General features: G+C 44.2%; 1 protein-coding gene across 1 annotated transcript in view; it reads left to right on the top strand.

Moving 5' to 3' along the window:
- The window catches only part of SLC10A7 (solute carrier family 10 member 7), a 183537-nt gene that overhangs the window by 156645 nt on the left and 5316 nt on the right, over positions 1-21576 (top strand). The window contains exon 11 of the mRNA XM_066631959.1: positions 19911-20056. Within this exon, the coding sequence (XP_066488056.1) occupies positions 19911-20056 (146 nt within the window). The remainder of the gene's footprint in view (positions 1-19910; positions 20057-21576) is intronic.

Genomic DNA, 21576 nt, shown 5'->3' with positions numbered 1-21576 from the left:
TTGTGAGGATAACATAATTGGGGGAAGAATCACATATATCACCCTTAGCTCTTTAGAGGAAGGGTTGGATAGAAATGTAAGTAACTGTCCCAAGCAATTGCTTGCCTTGATATTGCAGTCAGGCCAGCCTGTACACAAATATGTTTCTTTCTTCATGGTGTTAAAAAAATTAAAAAATGTTGGTTAGGGGATTACAGTAACTGCCTTTTTAAGGCTAAATGCAAAATGAAAAAGTCACATGTTCCCATGCTTTCAGTTCCTCTAGTTGAGCTTCATTGGGACAAATAGTAGGAATGACTGATTGCAAGCAGAATTGAGACCCTTTGAAACTCTGATACATCTGATGTTGAGTGTGAAGGGGTCTTGTGCTTGTGCTTTCTGAATTTGCTAAGCTGCACGATGGTAAGCAATATATGGGCCTCTGAGAGCAACTGGTCTCCTTTGGTGGTGTACATGCCCACTCCTTTCAGGGTGAACATTTGTCTGTATATCCCCCCCCCTATGTTTTGACTATTTATTTTAAAGCAACGCAGAAAGTTGCCTTCTACCAAGTCAGATCATTAGTACATCTAATTCAGTAAAGCTGACGGGGACTTGCAGTGGTGTTCCAGGGTTTGGGGGAGGGAGGGGTATCTCTCAGGCCTATTTGGAGATAGCAGGGACTTGAACCCAGGATCTTCTGCATGCAAAGCAGGTTCTCTACCAATGATCTATGACCCTCCCCATATAAATGTATTTTAAGAAGAATTAATTTTTTAAAAGTGTTTCAGATTTTAAGTTCATTTTCCCTACTTATTCATTTCCCTAAGATCATGCTTTCCCTACTCTCTTTCCATTGGTAGAAGGAAAAGGTGAATTGAGTATGACAATGAAAGAATGTGTAAAACTATTATTAGCAGCCGCATGTAGGACATAACCACAGACCAGAAACATGAAACAGGAGTTGACAAGCTGAAACTGCAATTTCACACCTAAACAGTCAGGGAAATCAAACATCTTTGCTACCACTCTAGCCTCCTGCAAGAGAACAGTAAGAGAGTATTCACCTACTTAAAGCCTGACATGTGACTGAGGGCCCAATCCTATCCAATTTTCCAGTGCTGGTGCTGCTGTGCCTATGGGGCTTCCCCTTCCCAAGCCTCTTGATTCCAAATTCCAGCAAGGCTACAGTGGAACGTTGATCCAGTAGCAATCGCACACATTGGAGCCTATCCCCTCTTTTTCAAGCCTCCCTACCCCTTTCCTTGGATTTGCACCACCTAAAGAGCTGTCACAGATCCAAAGAGACCCATTGCAAAGCAGGAGGCTTATGGAGGGTTAAGGAGATTTAAATCCCCTTTCCCAAGGTGCTCCCCCCCATGCAGCATTCTCATTTTTTGTGTGGCTGCACCTGTAGAGGATAGGCTTGGCCTGTTAGTCTCATTCTGAGTTGATATGCATGAAATTGTTTTGTGAATATACTAGATTTTAGAAAAGCCCACAAATCTTTTATATCCTTTTTTTCTAATTTTCCCTTGACCCAAAGGAAGGCTTCCTGTATTGGGGATGCAGTCACAGAGGCCTCCTCAAGGGATGGGAACATTTGTTCCCTTACCTCGGGGCTGCATTGCAGCTGCTGGAAGTTGCTGGCAGTTGGATAGGATTTGGCCCTAAGTTCTCAAAATTAGGACCTTGGCACATAATGGGGAGGACCGCTGCAAGCAAGCAAGCCTTCCTTCCTCCCCCCCCCCCGCCCCGGTGAGGCAGCTGCTGAGCTCGAGCTCTGCCCACCAAACAAAGCAGCCACCTGGTGGGGGCATGCTTGAACCTTCCCTCACACATGTGCAGGGCTTGCCTCACTGTAGCCCATTGTCCCCTGTAATCCAATGTGCCTGGCTGGTGGGGCGCGCGCTGATGGTGGCGGATGACTGCTTATCCCCAGTCCAATGTGCCTGGCAGGGCTGCAGCAGCCCAATGTAAGACCTCAGAGGGAATGGAGGTGGGAAGCAACCTCTTCCTTTGGAGAAGTGGCAGCAGCTTGGGGGTGAGTAGGAGGGAGCTGGTGCTGGGGGGAGGCAGCAAGCAGCTTGGGGGACATGGCAGATTTTTTATTTTTTACTTTAAAAAAAAATTGGTTGTGAAATCAAAACTTCCGGATGGGACGTCACTTCCAGGGCATCTTCTTGAGCTCTGCATCAGGCAACAGGATTGTTAACTATGCCACTGATTCCATGCACTTAAGCTTCTAGTCATGCCGACCACATGACCACAGAAACTGTCAACAGGCAAACACTGGCAATTCAGTTAGAAACTGAGGTGAGCACCACCCCTAGAGTTGGACACGACTAGGCTTAACCCCAGGGGGAACCTTTACCTTTTAGAGCTCACCAGGCCCTAAGAGTTGCACTCAGGGCCAACCTTAGGGCAGTTTGGCCAAATTGGGCCCTGCACCTGAAGAGGCTCCGCACTGGCATAGCGAATGGAGCACCTGTTCTATAGCTGACACTTCAGCATGGAATCTTCCATTCCAAGGCATTGTGAGGAGAGTGCAGCAAGTGGAGCATTGCCACTGGACAGCCCTCCCTCCCACCCACTTCTGGGTCCAATTTGGCTTGAAATTGCCCTTCCCAGAAGCAGTTGACGGTTATGCTGTTATGCGGTTATGCTGTTGCTGGCTGACTCGCAGCTGCCACTCATCCTGGTGAGTAGGAGGGGCCCACGGGGTGGGGGATCCCCACAGAAATGTTTTGCTTTGGGTCCTGCAGCTCCTTAGGCTGGCTCTGTTTACACTCCTGTACTTGTATTTGCCTGTAAACAAGCAGCTTCACTTGGGGAGTGCGAGGGTCGCCCAGAAAGTAATGCACCACATTTTTTTTCTTCAACAATTATTTATTGAACACAATGAAACTTACACACAAGAAAGAATGATGTTTCTTCTACACTCCCTATTTTTCCACGTAATCTCCGTCCAGTTCTATGGCCTTCCTCCAGCGAGACACAAGGGCATGTATGCCCTGTCGGTACCACTCCTTGTTCTGGTCACAAAGCTATTTCTGCACTGTGCGAATCACCTCTTCCTCATCCTCAAAATGTCTTCCGCGAATGGCATCCTTTAATGGCCCAAACAAGTGGAAGTCTGAGGGAGCTAGGTCAGGGCAGTAGGGTGGATGGGGTAACACAGTCCAACCCTGTTTAGTGATGTGTTCCAAAGTCCATAAGAACATAAGAACAGCCCCACTGGATCAGGCCATAGGCCCATCTAGTCCAGCTTCCTGTATCTCACAGCGGCCCACCAAATGCCCCAGGGAGCACACCAGATAACAAGAGTCGTCCTCCTGGTGCCCTCCCTTGCATCTGGCATTCTGACATAACCCATTTCTAAAATCAGGAGGTTGCGCATACACATCTTGGCTTGTACCCCATAATGGATTTTTCCTCCAGAAACTTGTTCAAATAGGTAGTTCATTTTCTACAAGTCTAACCTCAAATAAAACCAAGTGCCAGGGAGCTATTTAAGTTTACATACAGCCCAATCCTAACCCATGCTGGAATGGGGAGGCCAACTGGCCTGCCCCGTATCCAACGTGGGGTTGGGGCCGAATGCGGCTCAGCCTGGGGCAAGGGGAATGCAGACCCCTTACCCTGGGTAACACCACAGTAGCCCCAGTGGGGCTACTCAGATCTGAGCAGCCCAGAGTTAGGATCTGGCACAAGTTCCAGATCCTGGCCCCACCCTCTGCTCACCCACAGCCTGCCCACGGGCCCACATGCCACATAAGAACAGTCCCACTGGATCAGGCCATAGGCCCATCTAGTCCAGCTTCCTGTATCTCACAACAGCCCACCAAATGCCCCAGGGAGCACACCAGATAACAAGGGACCTCATCCTGGTGCCCTCCCTTGCATCTGGCATTCTGATACATAGCCCATTTCTAAAATCAGGAGGTTGCGCATACACATCATGGCTTGTACCCCATAATGGATTTTTCCTCCAGAAACTTGTCCAAACCCCTTTTAAAGGCGTCCAGGCTAGACGCCATCACCACATCCTGTGGCAAGGAGTTCCACAGACCGACCATACGCTGAGTAAAGAAATATTTTCTTTGGTCTGTCCTAACTCTTCCAACACTCAATTTTAGTGGATGTCCCCTGGTTCTGGTGTTATATGAGAGTGTAAAGAGCATCTCCCTATCCACTCTGTCCATTCCCTGCATAATTTTGTATGTCTCAATCATGTCCCGCCTCAGGCGTCTCTTTTCTAGGCTGAAGAGGCCCAAACGCCGTAGCCTTTCCTCATAAGGAAGGTGCCCCAGCCCCGTAATCATCTTAGTTGCTCTCTTTTGCACCTTTTCCATTTCCACTATGTCTTTTTTGAGATGCGGCGACCAGAACTGGACACAATACTCCAGGTGTGGCCTTACCATAGTTTTGTACAACGGCATTATAATATTAGCCGTTTTGTTCTCAATACCCTTCCTAATGTTCCCAAGCATAGAATTGACCTTCTTCACTGCCGCTGCACATTGGGTCGACACTTTCATTGACCTGTCCACCACCACCCCAAGATCTCTCTCCTGATCTGTCACAGACAGCTCAGAACCCATCAGCCTATATCTAAAGTTTTGATTTTTTGCCCCAATGTGCATGACTTTACACTTACTGACATTGAAGCGCATCTGCCATTTTGCTGCCCATTCTGCCAGTCTGGAGAGATCCTTCTGGAGCTCCTCACAATCACTTCTGGTCTTCACCACTCGGAAAAGTTTGGTGTCGTCTGCAAACTTAGCCACCTCACTGCTCACCCCATCTCCAGGTCATTTATGAAGAGGTTGAAAAGCACCAGTCCCAGGACAGATCCTTGGGGCACACCGCTTTTCACCTCTCTCCATTGTGAAAATTGCCCATTGACTCCCAATCTCTGCTTCCTGGCCTCCAACCAGTTCTCAATCCATGAGAGGACCTGTCCTCTAATTCCCTGACTGTGGAGTTTTTTCAGTAGCCTTTGGTGAGGGACCGTGTCAAACGCCTTCTGAAAGTCCAGATATATAATGTCCACGGGTTCTCCCACATCCACATGCCTGTTGACCTTTTCAAAGAATTCTATAAGGTTCGTGAGGCAAGACTTACCCTTACACCATCTTACCTGGTATAGATGTTAGGCTGACAGGCCTATAGTTTCCCGGGTCCCCCCTCTTTCCCTTTTTAAAGATAGGCGTGACATTTGCTATCCTCCAATCTTCTGGCACCGTGGCCGTTTTGAGGGACAAGTTGCATATCTTAGTCAAGAGATCAGCAACTTCATTCTTCAATTCCTTAATAACTCTTGGGTGGATGCCATCAGGGCCCGGTGACTTATTGATCTTTAATTTATCAATGAGGTCTGAAACATCTTCTCTTTTAACCTCTATCTGACTTAACTCCTCGGTCAGCAGGGGCCGTTCGGGCAGCGGTATCTGCCCGAGGTCTTCTGCCGTGAAGACAGATGCAAAGAACTCATTTAATTTCTCTGCCATTTCTAAGTCTCCTTTTATCTCCCCTTTCCCTCCCTCACCATCCAGAGGGCCAACCGCTTCTCTGGCGGGTTTCCTGCTTCTAACATATTTGAAGAAGCTTTTATTATTCCCCTTAATGTTGCTGGCCATGCGTTCCTCATAGTCTCACTTGGCCTCCCATATCAACTTCTTACATTTCTTTTGCCACAATTTATGTTCCTTTTTATTCTCCTTTAGTCCGAGCATTATCATGTTGAATCAAACATTCACCTGGGTTGTTATGGCACCGAAGTCGCTGGAAGCGCTTCTTGAGTTTGGTTGATGTCTTCACATAAGCTTCAGAATTAATGGTGCTGCCTCTTGGCATCACATCAATGAGTATGACGCCCTCACTGTCCCAAAACACAGTGATCATGACCTTACCGGCGGAAGCAGTTGCTTTGAATTTTTTCTTCTGTGGAGATTGAGGATGACGCCATTCCATCGACTGTCGTTTTGTTTCGGGCTCAAAATGGTGAACCCAGGTTTCATCACCTGTCACAATCCTGGACAAGAACGCTTCCCCCTCATCTTCAAAACGTTTCAGCAACTCAGAAGAAATGTTTTTTCTGAGAGATTTGTGGTCCACCGTAAGACAGCGCGGAACCCATCATGCACACACTTTTGAGTAATCAAGAGCACGGATGATTGCATCCACACTTCCTTTCCTGATTGACAGCTTCAGTGCCAACTGCCTAGTCGTTATGCGTCGGTCCTCGCGAATGAGTACATCAGCAAGCTGCGTCTTGTCAGGTGTGACAGCCATGGATGGCCGCCCCGAACGCTGCAAATCTTGGAGCTCTGCCGAACCGCCTTCTAATGGCCTCACCCTCTGTGCCCAGTGACTAACCGTACTTCTGCCGACTGCAGATTCTCCATAAACTGTACGCAAACGTTTGTGAATGTTCCCAACGGTTTCTTTCTCTGCAGTGAGAAATTCAATGACGACACGCTGCTTGTAACGTACATCACTTACAGATGCCATTTCGAAACACTGCTGCAGCTACGCTATTTGTCTGAAGAAACCAAAAATTTGTGCGTGCACTCCTGAAAATTCAAATAATGTATATCTAAAGTTTTGCAATCGTACCATTACTGTAGGCTGAGAAAAAAAATGTGGTGCATTACTTTCTGGGCAACCCTCATAGTAATCCAACTTTGCTCTCAAATAACAAATCTATATTTGTTATCCTGCTGGATTAAATGCTATTATAGCTACTACAAAAGTGTATAGCTAAAGCCAGCAAATAAATTGGAAAGCTGTTCTATTCCATTACTTTGCTGCAAAGTAAAAAAAAAAAAATGCTCTCTGGGAGATTGAAAAGGTATATAATTGAGTAGGATGCAATATTGTCTGTATTAATTGTTTGTTCCTTTATTCCTAAAATATGGAAGCATATGGAACAATACCTTCTAATTGGGGACACCTGTCTTTTACATGACCTGAAATGTTGGCGCTCTGAATAAACCTTTGACGTGGGCAGGAAAACCAGCACCAGAGTGCTTCCCTGATGCTCCCGCTTCATCTCAACAGTCTGCTTGTAGTAGGTTTTGAATTAATATTTAGGAAGCTTGCCTGGAGCAGTACTAAAATGTGCATCAGAGAACAACAGTTGTTTACTGTGTTTGAACTGAAGAATCTCACCCAGGAGATCACATTTGCTTGAAGTTTACATCTCTCAATCTCAACTTGCAAAAAAGGATCAATGAATAACAATTGTGATTTCAGAGTTGCACCTCTCCAATTATTTATTTGGCTGTGTGTCTTCCCAGATGTACACTTAATTGGATCAGACACTAAAAACCAGACTGCAGGTTTTCAATGACAGCAGTAAGTTCATACCTCTTTTATAAATATATTTCTCTTTTAAAAAAATCATATCCAGATGTAAAGTGTTAACAACACAAGAGACATCCATCCCTCTCTCCTACCAAAAGTGTGTTAAAGTTAATTTATCTACTTTTAAAAATGTCATTATACCTAGCAGATTGTTGACAGGTCACCCATGGAGAGATCCCAAGTTGGACATGACTCAAGATTCCTTTATCTCATGCTGATAGATGTCTCAGATTTAAGAACACTGACTACTTTTTTTTTTACGAATATCATATCTTCATGAGTTGTTCTATGTACACCTCTGGGTAGACAGTCCACATAACACTCCAGCTTCTTCTGAAATACTTGTGGGACGCAGGGTTTTAAAAACTAGCTTAGTTGGGGGGGGGGAGTAGTTCCAGTAGATCGGCTTCTACATAAAGCATGGTAGGGCATAGTATTTAGGCACTGCACATAGTACTACAGCCATCCTCATTGTTAAAATGATGATTGTCCATTGGCCCTGAAAACGCACAACAGCTAGTTTCCATGGATCGTGCTATACAAGCTTGTCAAACAATGCTCAATGACCCCTTGATTGAGGTTTGGAAGAGTATTGTTCAAATGTGAATGAAAAACCAAATGCACTTCTGCTTTACAAGCATTACATCTAGTCCAGCTTCCTGTATCTCAGGGAGCACACAAGACAAGAGACCCGCATCCTGTTGCCGCTTCCTTGTGCCTGGAATTCTGAGGTTGCCTGCTTCTAAACCAGAAGATTGCAGATACCCATCATGGCTTGAAACCTGTTACGGAGTTTTTCTCCGGAAATCTGTCCAATCTCCTTTTAAAGGCATCCAGGCCAGATGCCATCACCACATCCTGTGGCTAAGAGTTCCACAGATTAATGACACATCGGATAAATATTTTCTTTCTTGACAACTTGTGCCAGATTATATTCCATTCTTTCTTTCATCAAAGAAAAAGACATCGGTCTCCTAAAGAATTGGCATAGGTCTGTGAAGACTCACTGCCAGTTGAGAAGCTTACAGGGACATAAGCAGAAAGTGTGGTTCAGTAGCATATTGCAAATTCTGCTCTTTGCTAGGAAAGATAACTGTATCCAATGCAAAAGAAAATAATGAAGTTGAAGTTTTGTCTCTAAGATAAGTATTACATCTTCTATGTATTCTTGCTTATAGCCTTATTTCTGTGGTACGGGTAGTCCCGTATATAGGTTATATTCCACAGGTCTGTACTTAAGTTGAAATATTTATTTATTTGTACAACATAAACAAAATTGTGGAAAAAAAATTGTAATGGTTGAGAAACAGTATAGAGATATTTTTTTCTAGAAAAAAAATTATCTGTAAAATAGGAAATAATTCACTCCCTAGTGAATGTGTAGTAACCCTGCTTTTTTTTATTGTGAAATGTACCAAATGAGCCTCAGAGCAGTTTAGATGGGTGGGGAGGGGGGGAGGCTGCATTTGTATGGCAACCAAATCTTAACTAGCACTGGTGCAGCGAACCTGCAGGGCCTCCGTTGTATACAGTACTCATTAGGAGCAGGTTGGAGGACTCCTCGGCGCAAGAGGATATTTTTCCCCTTACCCTGAGTAACAGCCTAGCCTGCCAATGGAGCTACTGGAATCTGCCTCAGCCACTGGCGCAAGTCCAAGCAGCCCCCATGTAGGGCATTCAAGCTTGGGAGGGAAGATAGGTTATGGTGAAGTCAGATGTCCCTAAGGCCAGCACTGTCTGTACTTGAGATCTTAACTTATCCTTGTATACAGTATATGAAGTAAGTTTCTCTGCAGTCTTAGCAGTGCAGAATGCTGATCACCTTGCTATTAGTGATGAAATGGAAGATATGCTTGAGCATGAAGGGAAGGCACTGTCTGTGTACATAGTCACTTGCTGTTAAGACAATCACAGTCCTAAGCACTAAACCAGGAGTCTCTAAACTTTTCAGCCAAAGGGCCGCATCAAATATCTGGCACAGTGTCAAGGCCCGGGGGGAAAAATTAAATATGAAATTTAAATAAATACATTAGAAATGGAACTTGAATGAATGAATGAATGGGCTCAAATGTCCAGGATTTCTCCAAGCACCAACACAACCCAAGAATAAAGCATACACTTAAATGAACCCTCTTTCCCCCACCCCACAAGCACAACTCTGGTAGTGTTGGTCAACTAGGCCAGAGGCTCGCAGGGGATCAGATGCTGGCCGCGGGCCGGATAGGGGCTCTCTAAGGGCCGCATTTGGCCCCCGGACCGGGGTTTGGAGACCCCTGCACTAAACCATAATTAGCTACCACTCCATGGTGCATGTTCTGTGGCCCCATTTTAAGGTTGACACGGTTTTTAAAATCAGACTCACAGTAACTTAATCCATTTTTTAATTCTCTGTTATGAAATTGCTACTACAACCAAGGCAGACAGGTATAGATGCTTTTGAATCTGAGGCAAGCATTTTAAGATGTTGGCATTAAATGTTTCATTGTTAGCATCTGGAGAGATTGCTCAGGGCATCCATTAAATATCATTTCCAGGCTGTGCACACCCACTGAAAAATGAGGAATAGATCAATCTTTACATTTACATCCATATTTTTATTTACTTTTTAAAACTTTTTCTTTTAACATTGGAATCCTTTGTGTCGCAGTGTGAATGCTGGTAACTAGTGATCTGAATTACTGAAAACTATTGCTAGGCAAATCATGTTTGAGATGGTGCATCTTTCCCATTTTTCCTGAGTGTTAGTGACATAAGAAATGCCATTTTTAAGAAAGAAAAAAAATCACTTTTGTTCCTTTTGCTGATTTCCCAGCTCCTAGCTTGTTGCATGATAGATGCAAGCGTCTCTTGCCTGTAGTGAGGTTTTCTCCAAAGTAATTATTTTGAATCCCAAATTTGCCTTCTTGTGGGTAAGCATGCATGCATGGCTCAATTTCACTTTCCATAGAGCTCAAAGCATTTTCCTTGTCCACTGTCCATTTGTCAGTTTCATTTTCACAACCCACTAACGATCATGTAGAGACCCACTGGTGGGTCCCCACACACAGTTTGGGAAACACTGTCTTAGATAAAAGGTAGGTTATAAACATGAAAAACAGCAGTCTGTTAAAAGTCCTTGACTGGTAACACATCATTATGAAGTTAGGGCCCCAATCTTATGCGGCTTTCCAGACATAGCTGCATGCTTCTGAACCACCACCAGAGGCACTGCAGGTGCCCCGTGCATGGCAGTGGGAAGAAGGCCTTCTGATCGTGGTGAGTCAGCGGGGTGGGTGTATCAGGGGAGGGATGGAGGTGGGAGGGGTGGCACTCAGCATGGATGGTTTGCGCTGGATGCTACCTTCAGGACATGGGGGATACTTTGCTACACGTAATTGTGGGGGAAGTACTTGATACATCCAATATGTAGGGAGATCTCACAATATGTTGTTCCACCTGCAGAGCTAAAGAAAGTTTCAGATTGCATTGCTTTATGTAAATAGGTTCCAAGTAAAAATGGTTAAGGTTGTATCATACTTGTATCATAAGGTTATATGTATAAAGGTTGTATCACTCCAAAGGAAGTGTTTTTCAGCTTCATTGTGCTTTTCTCTGTGTGTGTAGCTTTCTGTTTTCACCTTTGGAAATGGATTTATTGAGAAAGTACTTCCCCTACACTGATGTGACAAAAAGCAAACTTCTTCTTTATTTTCCTACTGATTCATGGGGCGGTTTGTGACCTCAATAATCAAAGTTGCCTCTGTTTTCTCACAAATAGTCCCTCTAGTCAAGCATCATATTTTGAGTCAGTTTATGCTGCAGTGATAGATGGTCACTTCACAGCCACAAACAGAGATAAAATGCTCTCATTAATACTTACAGAGCTATTAATTGGTCTTGAGGCGTTCACCCATAAAAGCTATACTGGCCACAGAAGATAGAAGAACACTTAGGGAACTTTGCTGTGTTGCTTCTTGAGACATCCCAGGTTGCAGTGAGACCATTAATAGTGCCTCTCAAAATAAAGTCTCTTGCAGTCTCCAACAGAGCTCAACCCCTTCTTGTTGGCCGAGAAACACATCTGTCATATCAGTGGGATAAAGTCTTAAGTCAAAGGAGACTCAGAGCTCAATCCTGTGCTTGGCGGCACAGCTCTGTGCCGCCGAGCACTGTCGCAAACATGCCGTAAGGTACATTTGCGAGGCTCACCACCGGGCTCCCGCCCATGCTAGCCCAGCTGGGCACCCCAGGCAGCTGAGGATTGGGCTGCCCGATGTCTCAACAATATAAACAAATGCTTTGTTTGATGGTAGTTTCATAGGTAATCAGCTCTGGTCAGTTTGATTTGGGCAGTAGTGTTCCTCAAACATGCAGGGGGATAAAACATATAGGCACAGCAGGAAAGAATCAAATCTGTGTCATCTGGGCACAGTGTGATGGCCACTTCAGTAGGAATAAAGGCAGTTAGGAGTTATCTTGAACCTGTATTTAACAGCCTTAAAGCAGGAAATGGGCCATTTCAACCTCCAAACAGCCATGGGAAATCTGATCCAGCACATGGTGGAGGGGTTAATGTTTTGCCCCTCCACTTTTTTGCACTCAAATTGTCTCCCTCTCTCATGGATAGTTTTACAAAATGTTAGTTCAGGTGAGAATAGCTGTTCTGGGGAGATTTGAGGCACAAAAATGGTGAACAAAGTTTTAATCCTGTGAACCACCAAATCAGGTCCCCGTGCTGTTTGGGGTCTTAAGAGGACCACTTCTGGTCCACTTCCTGCTTTAACCCAACTGTTAAAGATGGGTTAAAGCAGTGGTTCCCAAACTTTTGAGTACTACAACCCACCTCGTCCTCCATGCTTGTTTGTGACCCAGTGCTTAATGCTTCACCTGCAAAGCCTTTCTGGGAGCTCCCAGAGGCTGTATCTGAGTCTTGCTGGGCCAGCAACCCACTCCATTTGTCTCTGCGGACCTCAGAAAGTCTCCTGGTAGTGACCAGAAGTTGCAGTCACAAACTAGAAGCCACTTCCGTGAGGCATTCTGGGGCCTGTGGAGGCCAATGGAATGGGTCGCTGGCCCAGTGCAACCCAGAAGCAGCCTCCAGGAGCTCCCAAAAAAGGTTTTGCAGGCAAAGCAGTGAGCTTTGGGTCATGATTCACTGGCAGGTCCCAACCCACAATTTGGGAGATGCAGATTTAAGGTAACATATAATTTATTCCATATGTTAAGTCTTTGATTGTGGAAGAACTGTTTCCTCTTTTAATCCCTTCATAGCTTATGATCACATCTACCTGGACTCCAGAGCAAATATTACAAATCTGCAGGGATAACGGATGAGACAAATTCCAAATTAATCATGCTGGTTTGTTTGGATACAAACACTCAAGTCCTTTGATCATAAAAAATTAATTGTGGCATAAACTGCTGAACTCCACGGCTCTTCTGTACCTGGCCAAAATAGATTGTCCACAAAATTTATGCCAGAATACAGTTGTTAATAGTAAAGGTATTCCAAGACTTGTTGGTGTCTGTACAATAAAAAAAGATAATGATCTGGCACCTTGTAATGTATGCATTTACTTTTTAGAAACCACATGTAGCTGAAGCCGATTTCTTACCTGTTCAAAATTACAAGTGCTTGATATACAGTTGCTAGCCTCTGGGCCCCTAACTATGGCTTCAATCAGCCTAGTACATCCTCTTAGGATTGGGGAAAGAAGTATTCTGTGCTAGGAGCCCCACATTCTTTTCACCTTAGGACAGTAATGTTTCATGTGATGGAAATCAGGATGATTTGGTGTCTGCTCATTTTGAAATGGAGCTAGGAAAGCTAGGAAACCTGCTGTTCTTTGTTTATCCAGAGGTTGTGCCACTTGCCGTGTCTGATGGTATTCACCAGATTCTGTATGCATGTATGCACTACTGAAACAGAGACGCCTGCGTTGGCTCGGTCATGTCGTGAGAATGGATGATGGCCGGATCCCAAAGGATCTCCTCTATGGAGAACTCGTGCAAGGAAAGCGCCCTACAGGTAGACCACAGCTGCGATACAAGGACATCTGCAAGAGGGATCTGAAGGCCTTAGGAGTGGACCTCAACAAGTGGGAAACCCTGGCCTCTGAGCGGCCTGCTTGGAGGCAGGCTGTGCAGCATGGCCTTTCCCAGTTTGAAGAGACACTTGGCCAACAGTCTGAGGCTAAGAGGCAAAGAAGGAAGGCCCATAGCCAGGGAGACAGGCCAGGGACAGACTGCACTTGCTCCCGGTGTGGAAGGGATTGTCACTCCCGAATCGGCCTTTTCAGCCACACTAGACGCTGTTCCAGAACCACCTTTCAGAGCGCGATACCATAGTCTTTCGAGACTGAAGGTTGCCAACATGACATGAACATGAGCAAAATCGCTAACAGTTTTGTTTATCATCAATAACTAAATTAATTTTCCAAAATTAGCACTGTGAGAGTTGCTTCAGTAGTAACATAATGGAACAGAGGATAGTGAAGGGAAGGAGTGTGAACACCTCGCCATTGCAGGAGGGCGGAGCTGGGTGGAGGGAGAGAATGAGAGCTTTTTCTTCAGATGCTCGCCTAGGAAACTCAATTCAGTAAAGCTTCACTAATGCTTGCTGTTCTCTTCCCATGTTTCATAATGTCCGCAGCAGCTCCATGTCAGTGCTGAGTTGGTTCTTTAAGGTTTCACAGTGCCAATGCTACATATTAAATTATTCTGAAAGTTGGAGTTAGCATGGAGCAAGCCACAGACGTGTAGATTACAATCACACCAGCGATCCTACTGTCCTGTGGTGTAGATCTGTTGGCCCAAGTGCTCACTACATGGCTCTTTGCTGCAGAAAAACAGAAATTGTGTGACTTGGTTTTATATTGCCGTGCAGATAATGTAAAGCAAACCACTGTCGCCAAAGTCCTGGTTCTGTTTTCTGTTCTGGCTTTCATTGTCTTCCAGTGTTCTGAACAGCTTGCTCATTGCAATCGTGTACATGTCTGCCCATACAAGTGACATTTCACCTTCTAATAAATGTTAGACTGGTTTAGATGGCCTGTGGAACACCTTTCCTGGCCAGGTGGGTTGAATTGAAAGTAAACTCTTAAAGGTCTCTTTCAGGAGTTGCCATGATTGTTTTCTGTCAACCTGCCAGCACGATTTTGAAGTAAGGAACAATTTCAGTCATACAGAGTCCAGGAGAAGGTTTTTCCCAGTTCATCTATGTTGTCTGTGCACACCTTATCTCTTTCTGTTATGCCTAGTATATTTCTTTTAAGTAAAATATGACTGTGTTTCAAATATGCATGCACAATTGCTTTGGAATGTGATTCAAGAATATAAACAGCAGGCTTTTAAGATGTATTGTTGCTATACATCTGCTTAGGGAAAAGCAGTCTAAATAGTGGAGTCCGTAAGAATGGTATCGAGCAATAATTTTGGGAACATATGATTTGTGTGATGGATAACCAACATTTCAGTAATAACGAAGAGAAGTTCTTTCAAATCATAGCCATGCAAGCGGCAAGTGACAAATCTGACTCCGAGGGAAGCACAGAAATTCAGGGAGCATAAAATAAACATATTAAAATGGGGAGGGGGAAAGAACCTGAGCTCCCATTCTTATTGTTTTATCCTTTCCATCATGGGTATAGGATAAAAGGAAACTCTTGGTTCCTTGATAGGGAGAGAGAGAAGCTCTTACTTGAAGTTCTTGCTTGGCAGATGTCAGTTGAAAGCTCAGCAAAGGAATAGGCTGCAATGTCAAAGTCTGTTGGGTAATTTTAGACAAATGTGTCATGTGTGACATGGCAATATGGCGTGCTGTACATTAGTGATTTCCCAAGTGTTTGAATCAGGTAGTAATGTGCTGAGAAAGTGCTCTTTATCTATCCTCGCTGTGTACTTGTACAGCAGTGGGGAAATGCTTTTGGTAGGAATGACTTTAGTCAGAAAAAGAATCCATTTACAATATGTGCCTTCTAACATCTTTCAGACAATGCATTGTATTAAAGAGGCATTTTTGATTAATGTTTTATAAACATTTTTCAGCATGACAGCTTAAAGTCCCTGTAAAACTGTAAATGCATGCAGAGTGCTCACTTCCATAAAGTCAAATGCCATCTCCTCAAGCCCACTTGGATCCTGTCAACCATGGTGATGCCGAATCAGTACCTTAGAGCATTAAAATTTAGTTGCTTCGTTTCTGTGGCTTCGGTGATAGCAAGATGAAAAGAGCCCTGTATTTAAATTTACTTGAAAATATCTTCATATCTTGCAAGCTTGCTTTTTTTTTTACTAAAAGTAAAAGGAATAAGTATGAAAAGGCAAGAGGGGAGAGTATGTGTGAGGTTACTTGAGGTATCATGGTTGGAGTGGATAAATTTGGCTCAAATGGCTTCTGGTTTGGAGGGTAACCTTGCTTTCCCTAGGGTTGGCCAAGCTGTGACCTTGGGGCAGAATCAGGGTACTACATATGACAAATAACTTTTTCATAGAATCATTCAGCTGGAGGAGACTAAAACCATCTCCTCTAACTAGGCAGGGCCATCAATACGCTGCTTGAGTTTCTGCCTAAAGAGAATGAACCAGGGATATGACTAAAAGAGGGGAAAGACCCATAGAAGTAAAAGGGAAAGGCAGTCTCCTTCATCTTATGATGTAGGTAATTGCACATCAATTGATCTCACTTACAGCCCAATCCTACCACTAATGGGCCACTGGCAGAATACTTGTTCCACTGGTGGAGGTGTCAGGATCCAGGTGGAAGTGTGGCATTCAGTATGCTACACTTCCTGTTCCTCTGCCACTGCCTACTACATACAATGGCAGCAGAGAACAGGGGGCTCCTGATCACTGAGATCCACCCCACCCCAAGAAGTCATACTCTGCAGACCCTGAGAGAAGAGAGGATATGATTGGGCCTGTAATCTCCCCATCAGGGACTTTAGTACTGTCAGGCTTTGGGCCAGTGGCCCACCTTTCCTGAGGCGTTGGGGGGAGCGCAGGACACTCCTGCTGGCCACAGCAAAGAGCCTCTGGTGCTCCCGCCTCCTGCTCCCCAAGCCGGCACGGCTGCCCATGGTAGCACAACAGATGGCACACAGATCGGCGCCCAGGCAACACCCGCAGCAAGGACCCTCTGGTGTTCCACCGCCCGTGCCCTGACCCAGTGGGGCTGCCAGCGGCGTGGTGCGCAGTGCACCGCAGGATGCCTACCCAGCCGCTGGTCATGGCAAGGGCCCACCAATACTCCCACAGCCTGCACCCCAAGCCAATGGGGCCGGCCGTGGCAGCTCAGTGGGCACATAACAGGACTCCCCAGGTTGGGCCGAGGTAACACCCCACCGGGAGCCAACTGGGTCAGGGCTTGCAGCACTCTCGCCTGGACTGCATCAGGTGAACACTGGATGGGTCCAGACCCCACCCCTTCCCTTTCTGGCGCTGCATTGGGCCAGCAGCAACTGCCGCAGATGGGCACCTGCCAAAGCCCCAACCTCCTGCTGACAGCTCGGCCATCACAGGACAGAGCAGCCACCAGAGAGGTTGATGATGGGGGCAAATGGGCCAGTGCCCTGGGGGGAGAAGAGGGGGCAGTATCCCGGGCAGGGGTTAATTGCAGGACCAGCAGGGGATGTCCTATTTAGGACTCAACCTGGCCAGTGATGAGGGTCAGTTGGCTGGAGCATAGGCTGACCAGCTTGTAAGCCCCCAAGGAGCACAGTGACCCGGGTGATACAGGCCCCCTCCCTTGCATCCCACCTGAGGCCTAAAAACTGGGTCTACCAGACAAGAGCCAGCCCCAGAAGACCCTGCTAAAATCTCTTGTGGCTCCCCTCAAGCCCAGCAACACCGGGTCCTTCCCCAGGGCGCTACAAGTACTGAAGTTGGCGTACTGTGATTATTTATCCTATGCTTCATTGTAGGAAAGTGGGCAGGGGAGGGAGGTGGTAGAAGATGCAGTTTTCTGGTGTTTTTTCCCTTTCCCCTCCACCAGTTCTGTCCTTGGCACTGTGTTTTTCCAGCATTTGGGTCATGTCTGTTGTCTGAAGAGGGTATTTGGATATGATGCAAGTTATGCAGGATCGAAATCCTGCATGTCAGCTTCTCCTTGTCCCTTCCACATCATCCAGAAAACTCATCCCTGTTTTGGCCCCTCCACCTGTGGAGTTGTTCTGGTGCCTGGCTTTTGGGCTACAGCAGTGCAACATTTTTTGCAATGTTGCATCAGCATGCAGACAGCCAGCAGGGCTGTCATTGCGCCAACGTACATGGAGATATATTGGCATATCTTGAAGATAGGATTGGGCCATAAGGTTGAAATGCTGTGTAGATTTACCTGGAAGTAAGCCCCATTAAACACAGCAGGACTTGCATCTGAATATATCTCACAGCATTGTGCTATAAAAGCAAAAACATAAAATCTGAAGCACAGGTCAGGACAAGCTTGTCTCCCTACTCCCATAAGAGGAGCTGTTGGGAGATTAAATCCTTCCTACAGTTAATTCCTTCTGCCATGAATGGGAGAGGGTGAGATCTAAGGTATGTTCATCTTGCCAGGTCTCCACTAGGATAGAAGCTCAGGTCTGGTATCTCTCCCAAGTGTGTTTGCAGAACATGGCAGGATGGGTAGGAGAAAAGTAGATTCCTAGGAAGAAGTTGTGCTTTAGCTGGAGTTGTTGAGCCAAAATAGAACTAGCTTTTTATTTCTTGCATATTTTTTTTCCTATTGAACATTCAGAACACAGACCTAAATTATTATATGAACCAGAGCACCAAAAGAATTGAACTGTTTTTCTTTTTAAAAAGCAACAATGTTGAATCATTTTCTGAAATTCAGTAAAGAAATGAGATATTCTTAAATTCTGAAAACACTTTAGAAGCATCTGACCAGATGTCTGATTTTGTAAATATATGTGCTGAGACACTGTTCAGATTTATACTGAACAGATTTAATGCTGGTGTATCTATCATATTCCATTACATCAGAACTTATGTACTGTAACTGATGAGAAAGACTGGAGTGGACAGATCAAAATAAAGACAACCGGATCTTTTTAGCTTCGCACCTTCGTTCTTTGCTACCCATCTTAAAGATTTAAATTTATCTCCTCTGCCTTACTATTTTTGTTACAGCGGCACCTGCTCATGTCAGTTTAGTTCAAATCACTGCCCCTGTTCCAAAGTTACATTAACAAATGCTGCAGACTAAAATATCTAAGAGTAGTACAGGATTTATGATGGGCTTTGTTCACTTGTTTGTATTAAAATGCTGTTCAAAGAATGCAGCATCCTTCTAGGATAGATAATTAAGAGTACTTGTAGAGTTTCTAAAATAATGTCTTATTTCCCCTTATACAAAACATTGCAGGATTAAGGGAAGGGCAGTTGCAATTTAGGAATAAACAAGAAATGTCACTTTAAGCACAAGAGACTTTATTTCAGCGCATTTATAATCTAATAAATAATGTTTTTATATTGGCTTTCTAAATTTTAGGAGTTATTTAACTACATGGAAGAGTGGTTCAGAAAGGGATTGTGCATACTGCAGCACATGGAAATTGAGGTGTAGCAAAGTTTTTTTTCCATAAGGCTTTTCTCCTGACTTGACTACTGTCCCTCCCTGATCAACTCCAAAATTAAGAACATTTGATTGAGACAGTGGAGCATTTCACAAATTTGAGAACTTCAGACAGCTGAAGTTGTTTCTCCTCTTCAATTCTCCATTGGCAAAATATATGTACTCAGTAACTGTAAAGAATGTGTTAGTCTTGTAATGCTTTTCAGAACTGTGAATGAAAATGGGGAAGCAAAGTACCCGTTTCAAAAGGAACGAAGTGTGGTGATCTTGGTAAAGTTACTCTGCGTCTGGGATTAAAAAGACCTTGTTTCAGGAACCATATAGAAGTTACCAGAAAAATATTTCCTCTGAAATCTGCATTGTCTTCTAGACATCATCGATCCTAATTTTCATTAAATCTGTGCTCAATTATTATAGTGTCTGTCTTTGAAACACAAACAAAATGGGAAGCCTGACCCATCATTCCAAGGAGCAAACATGCTCTCTTTGTGGACTGCTCCTTTCAGGACAGGGAGGAATTATGTTGATAGGAGATTGTGTCTGTGAACAAAGAGAACAGACTCGGACAGTCCCACACTGCTATAAGGAATATTACAAATGGGGGAGGACGTTTGTAGATTTGGCATTGAGACAATACAAGGGGGAATCTAGGTCATCCCCCAATATCTGTAAAATAACCATCTAGCAGGGTGCACGTTTGCCTTTGGCTGAAAGAGTACAGCTTTCAGTTGGTAGATGTATGCTTGAGTCTCTCTGGTATTCAGTCTCATCCCTTTTTGCCAAAGGGTGTTTTTTTTTTACTGTGGAATTATTGTGTATTTGTGTTCTTCTGCCTCGTACGAGATACTTACGTGTCTTCAGCTTTCCCAAATAATCTAAGTTTTATTTTGATTGTTTTGAAATCTTAGTCAATGCTAAAAAAAAGAATCCAAAATACTTTCCTATGATCCTTGACACAGAAAACACATCAAAGCATTCTCAAGTTGAGCTGTCTTTTTGCCCACAGGAATACCAATGCTGAAGATAGTATTTGAAGGCTACAAGCATCTATCATTAATATCAGTCCCTTTGCTTATCTATCACCCGGCTCAGATTCTCCTTGGCAGCGTTTTGGTACCGACAATAAAATCTTGGATGATTTCTAGACAAAAGGTAAGAATACGATGTAGGGTTGTTTTTTTTAAAAGTCTACTTTAGAACTAAATGAGAAACTCTTGTAGCCCCTGCTCCCAAAGCAGGACTAGCATGGCCTGGGAGAGACACCATGCTTGCACTGCTACAGGGTTACTGATTACACTGTTAGGACCAGCTCTATGCTCATGCCAGTCTGGAGGGTGGAAGACCAGGGTGCAGTGAACATGGGCACCATGTGGAGTACTGGCATAGTATGTACTGAAAGAGCCCGTCAATAAATAGGTCATGCCCTGAGATACTCGTTCCAGATTATGCCACAACATGTTTTCCTCTTGTTACTTTGCTTGGATTAACATAGATGCGATCCATCGCAATGGCTCATAGAAGGCTATATTTGCAGAATGTCTCTGCTCCTACTTCAACCAGATTTTGGAAATAATGAGGGCAAAGGGCTTGGAAATATCAGTCAGATATGTGCTTCTGCCACTCAGAGAATATTCTAAGATAGACATGTGGCACAACTTCCTACTAGAAACCACCCCTTTTCAATATTCCAGTGATGGCACTTTTTTTTTTTGCATGCACGTGCATGCCCAGGAAGATCTTGAATATACTGAAATGCCTGAAAAGCCTAGTATAGTTGGTTCTTTTCCCCCCAAATCCCCCAAAAGTTGGGGTTCTGCCACTTTGCAGGTATTTTGTAGCAGGTATTTTGAGCTACACTGCTTGTCAGATTTATTTTGATAGTTTATTGTATTGCCATACAGCTGTTCTTCTTGTGGTCTTTTGGCTAATTTCCACCTCTAAGAATATTATTTTCATTATTATTTTTGTAAATCAGGAAGTTTGTCTTTTGGCTCAGAAGCAATAATTACAATAGATTTGGATGTCATGCCTGGATAATGGTCTCTTGCTTTGAAGTAAACATGTCATCTTCACCTTGATGTTTATTCTTTATTAACGCCTTGGTTTCATTTTGGCATTTCTCTCATGGTGGAAAACTGTTACCCAGTCACAGTGCTCAGCTCCACTGACATCCTCGCTTAATTATGATACGAACATATGATCTCTTCATATGAAATAAGATTTAAATATTTAGAGGTTCATCGACAAGAGGGCGTTCCTACTTGGCAAGTCGTGCCACAGAATCTGCCACACACCAAAGTGAAGAGCTTGTTTTCCCAAACAACACCTCCAATCTTTGTACCCTCCTTATTCATATCAAGTACAATTAAGCTTAATGCTCAGCATAACAAAGGAACATTGCAATGTCTGCAAAGGCAGCAATGTCTGTGTTTTAACTCTTGTTGAAGATTCTATCTTGCCAAATATTTTGCTTATATATTTCTTTTTTTTTAATTCGGCATTAAAATTATATTCCCATAACTTCACAGGTTGTTGGGACACGAGATTGACCCCAAGTAAATAACTGTTTTTCATTAACATCAGCAATCTCCTTAGAAATGTGAAGGACTGGAAAGCCACACCAGATTGAGTGCAAATATATCACCTGAAATGTTCAGGAAAGAAAAATCTTA

This window comes from Tiliqua scincoides, chromosome 6 (assembly GCF_035046505.1).
Source record: "Tiliqua scincoides isolate rTilSci1 chromosome 6, rTilSci1.hap2, whole genome shotgun sequence".
Lineage (NCBI taxonomy): Eukaryota > Metazoa > Chordata > Lepidosauria > Squamata > Scincidae > Tiliqua > Tiliqua scincoides.
This window is presented reverse-complemented; position numbering and strand designations above follow the sequence as displayed.